Source organism: Paramacrobiotus metropolitanus, unplaced genomic scaffold (genome assembly GCF_019649055.1).
Source record: "Paramacrobiotus metropolitanus isolate TYO unplaced genomic scaffold, Prichtersi_v1.0 Parri_scaffold0000314, whole genome shotgun sequence".
NCBI lineage: Eukaryota > Metazoa > Tardigrada > Eutardigrada > Parachela > Macrobiotidae > Paramacrobiotus > Paramacrobiotus metropolitanus.
The window spans coordinates 46,317-49,935 of record NW_026570534.1 but is presented as its reverse complement, the minus strand read 5'-3'; the positions used below and the strand labels follow the sequence as shown (position 1 = coordinate 49,935).

At 43.8% G+C, this 3,619-nt stretch overlaps 1 protein-coding gene across 2 annotated transcripts; it reads left to right on the top strand.

The window, feature by feature from the left end:
- Positions 1–215: 215 nt before the first annotated feature.
- Positions 216–2,814, top strand: LOC129602030 (uncharacterized). Of its 2 annotated transcripts, none has more exons than XM_055500971.1 (6): positions 216–671; positions 1,228–1,398; positions 1,468–1,682; positions 1,819–1,974; positions 2,058–2,268; positions 2,400–2,814. In XM_055500971.1, the coding sequence occupies exons 1-6, from the start codon at positions 608–610 to the stop codon at positions 2,654–2,656; spliced, it is 1,074 nt and encodes a 357-aa protein (XP_055356946.1). In that variant the 5' UTR covers positions 216–607; the 3' UTR covers positions 2,657–2,814. The 2 variants fall into 2 exon arrangements, with proteins under 2 accessions (XP_055356946.1, XP_055356945.1); XM_055500970.1 differs by having other exon boundaries at positions 1,807–1,974.
- The last annotated feature ends 805 nt before the right edge of the window (positions 2,815–3,619 follow it).

Genomic DNA, 3,619 nt, shown 5'->3' with positions numbered 1-3,619 from the left:
GTGCATTTTTATCGATTATTTTCACCCAAAGCCGCACGGACAGTGTAACCGGTGCGACAGCTTTCAGCGTTTGCGATACCACGAGCAGCGTGGAAATGCCTCCAGCGTCTTGTATTCAAGATGCACACTATACTGTCACATACAGTATATACTGAGTAAACCGCATGCATTTTTCAAGAAATTGTTTCTTGATTATTTTGTGTCTCAACGTATGAGTGTCTGTGTGGATGCCATCAAGATATATTGGTATAGTTTTGCTGTGCATAGCACGTACTATACGAGTACTACAGTATTCTAAAATTCTGCCAGATCTAAAAAGAACTGTCTGCAATCGCTTCACTGTCTGCAGTTTGTCTGTCTTAAAATCACTTTTGAAACCGAAGGACGATTGCAGTCACTACATACTGGTGGGCTAGTTTGGCAGTTGCGTATAATATATCCTTGGAAAATTTCGTAGAAACCCAGTTCCAAACAAATTAAATTTTTAAATTGTTTTGTGGACACGAAATTGTGACCATGTTTTATGTACCGGGCCATTTCGCGCAGGATGCGTTTACAACTTTCGGAGGTTGAATTTTAGAAAGCTGAATGCAATTATATTATTTCGATGGAGGAGTCGGACGGGCAGGGCGCACGGAAACGATCCAAACGGAGTAATTCTGTGGACAGAGGTACGGCATTATGACTGCATCTGCTAGCTCGGTCTTGTGGTGTTATTCGGATCCAAATGAATAAAATACGTGTATGTTAGTTTAGTTAAACCATCTGGCAAGTGAATCGTTCAACCGGCCAGCGTGAATTCTAATTTCCACAAACCGATAGCCATGTAAAAGTGACAGCCATGTAATTGTGACAGCCATGTAAAAGCTATGCTCTGCTTATATCGATAACAAAGAAAAGGAAACATGGAAATATACTGTAGGCTTGCATATGAATGACGAGGATGCGTCCAGATGTCGGAACCTGCTGGTTTCAGTTCCGCAACCAAACACTGCCAGCAGGTTCAGTTCCGATTTGTCAGGTTATGAGTTCCATTGAAAACCTAACGGTACTGCTCTTAGACAAATACGACAAAAATTTGTGGAAATTAAGATTAAATTAGGCGTACATTTAACCGCTGCCGCCGCCTGATTCGCTTACCACAATTATAAGTTGTGAGTGTGACCGAGCGATTATACGAGAAAACGATTAGCAAGGTCACTTGGCTTTAATTAACCATTTCTGCAGTCACCGTGGAAGACCCACCATCTTCTGATCGTGAATCGAGTTCCAACACAGTGGAAACCCTGCCGGACCTAAACGAAGTGCAGATTCAACTGCGTGGGCATTTTAACGAGGATTTTTTGCCGACACCGACGACTTTTCCGTTCGGCTTCCGCAAACCGGTCCCTCCATGCGGTCGGAGACCGCGCTGTTTTTACATCCTGCAGCGCTTAGACTGCCAATAATTACTCGTATTCTTTGCAGATCTGCAGGGCTTCATGAATGTCGCAGCGACCTTTCGCCCAGTTTTACCGTCCAATTTCCATTGCGCGCATTTCTCCAACGTGAGCAATTCCCGCGATGTGATGCTGCAGAAAGCCGGTGGCGCGGTGTGTGCGGCGTACGAAATCGCTTACGGGGACCAGATTGCCGTGTATTCCGCCTTCATGACGTCCGTCCTCGAAGCTCACCTGATACCGGTACAATCGTAGTTTACAATTTTGTGATTTATTTTCTCGCATTCCAACACCGGCGTGCACTCAATGCAGAATATAGTTTCATCATAGCCTAAGTAATAATCCATTTTAATAATTCACACTGCAGTACCAACCGCAGACACTGCCGCAGCGAGCACTAATGCAAATGCAGGAGAAACTGGAAGATGGCAAAGTCCGTCTGGTGCAATTTCTCGCCATGCTACCCGGTTTCGAGGGCATTAGCTCGGCGGATCGAGATATTCTGCTGGCGGAGAAAGCCTTTATCAGTAATCTGGTACGAGTTGTTATGTCCGTTATCAAACTGCTCGTATGACAATTACAGACTTGCTCTCCATAATTATGATGTTAATTTTCTAGCTGCATCACATGAGATCCTTTTACAAGGGAGAATACTATTACCCACTTCCGGGCCCTGAACAGATTCCCGCCAGCAACCACTGGATGGAGATTATTGGTTTGGATTCCGAATTCCTCCGGTTCTGTGCCAAATTTAGTACTGTATTCAACGGGATCGGGCTGACATTGACGGAATCCTATCTGCTACTGGCCATGGCGCTTTTTGATCCTCGTATGTATCGTTGTACATTTATAACAGAATTATATGGTGGTACAGTAATTTTGTTCGACTTTCGATATTACGAGTGTGGCTCAGCAGAAGCGCGCAGTAATTATGGTTTTCGGTTGACGGATTTTTCTTAGGAACGACCACAGCTTCTGATAAATCACTACTCAGTCACCTGCACACGTTTTATGCGGATGCGCTAACGTACATCATCGGCTATCGGCGCCGCGATCCGGCAGAACGCGCCGCTGTCTACCGCAAGCTGAACGAAGCGTCCCAAATGTTCGCCATGGTGTACCGGATTTCTCTTGGTTGGTTTCAAAATGTCGACCGGGCGCTGCCTCCGTTTCCCGTGCCGTTGAAGACGCTTCTTCAAGACTGCTTGAAACGCTAGTTTCTCTTAACCTGTATACGTGCAGCTGGGCTTTGTTGTTTGTCATATAATGTGTTTTATAACTTCAGATATGTATTTTAGTAGGTATCGTAGTTTTTGGCTTTTTTAGACATATTGTAGGTGATTTCCTGTAGAACTGAATTTCGCGGTATTTATTTTTCTGCCGATTAAATATAATATACATCATTAAATATAATGTTCCGTTTATAAAGTTTTCGTTCCTGGCAGATTTGGCACATAATTCAAATTTGGCACCTAATTTTGGCACATAATACGCTAGAAAGAAATCCGCAGCAGTCACTTATGTGACCTTCAGCACTTTCGCTTGTTCAGCAGAAAGGTCAAGACAACCGGGTACGTCTTCCGCGGTTTATCCACATGCCTCCGGGCTGCGGTAATCTGAGCCAGGCTAGACGGGAATACAAGCTATAGAGCAGAATTCTCAGCAGTTTAATATGTCTGCATCCTGGAACTGAAGACGGCACTATTGTTAGCTATACCGTTATACGAGTACTTTACCGCCAGTAGGAGTGTTGACTGCCTTTTCTACAGTTTATTAGTTGTTGTGGTAATGAATACCGGAATTATAATTTTCCCGCATTTTACGGACCGCATCTCACTAATACGAAAATTACAGTACACCCAGGTAACCAGGTTTGCAGAATTTTCAAAAATTTTATAATGATTTTTTAAAAAAATATTTTAAACAGATTTGCACGAAAAATTATGAAAGCCCGATGTAAATTTATCACGTACAAAAGTCACTTAAGTTCTTAACTGTACCATACCGGGCGGTGATTCACTCCACAAAGCCTGTGGAGCACATCTTAACGGTAGCACGACAACTCTATGACCTTCATTTCGCTGACCGACAATTTGATGACCGACTTGTTGCTGACTACCACAGCTTGCTGACCGACAAACCGCTGACCGACAGTACGCTTTTCTACAAGCTGGCCGACC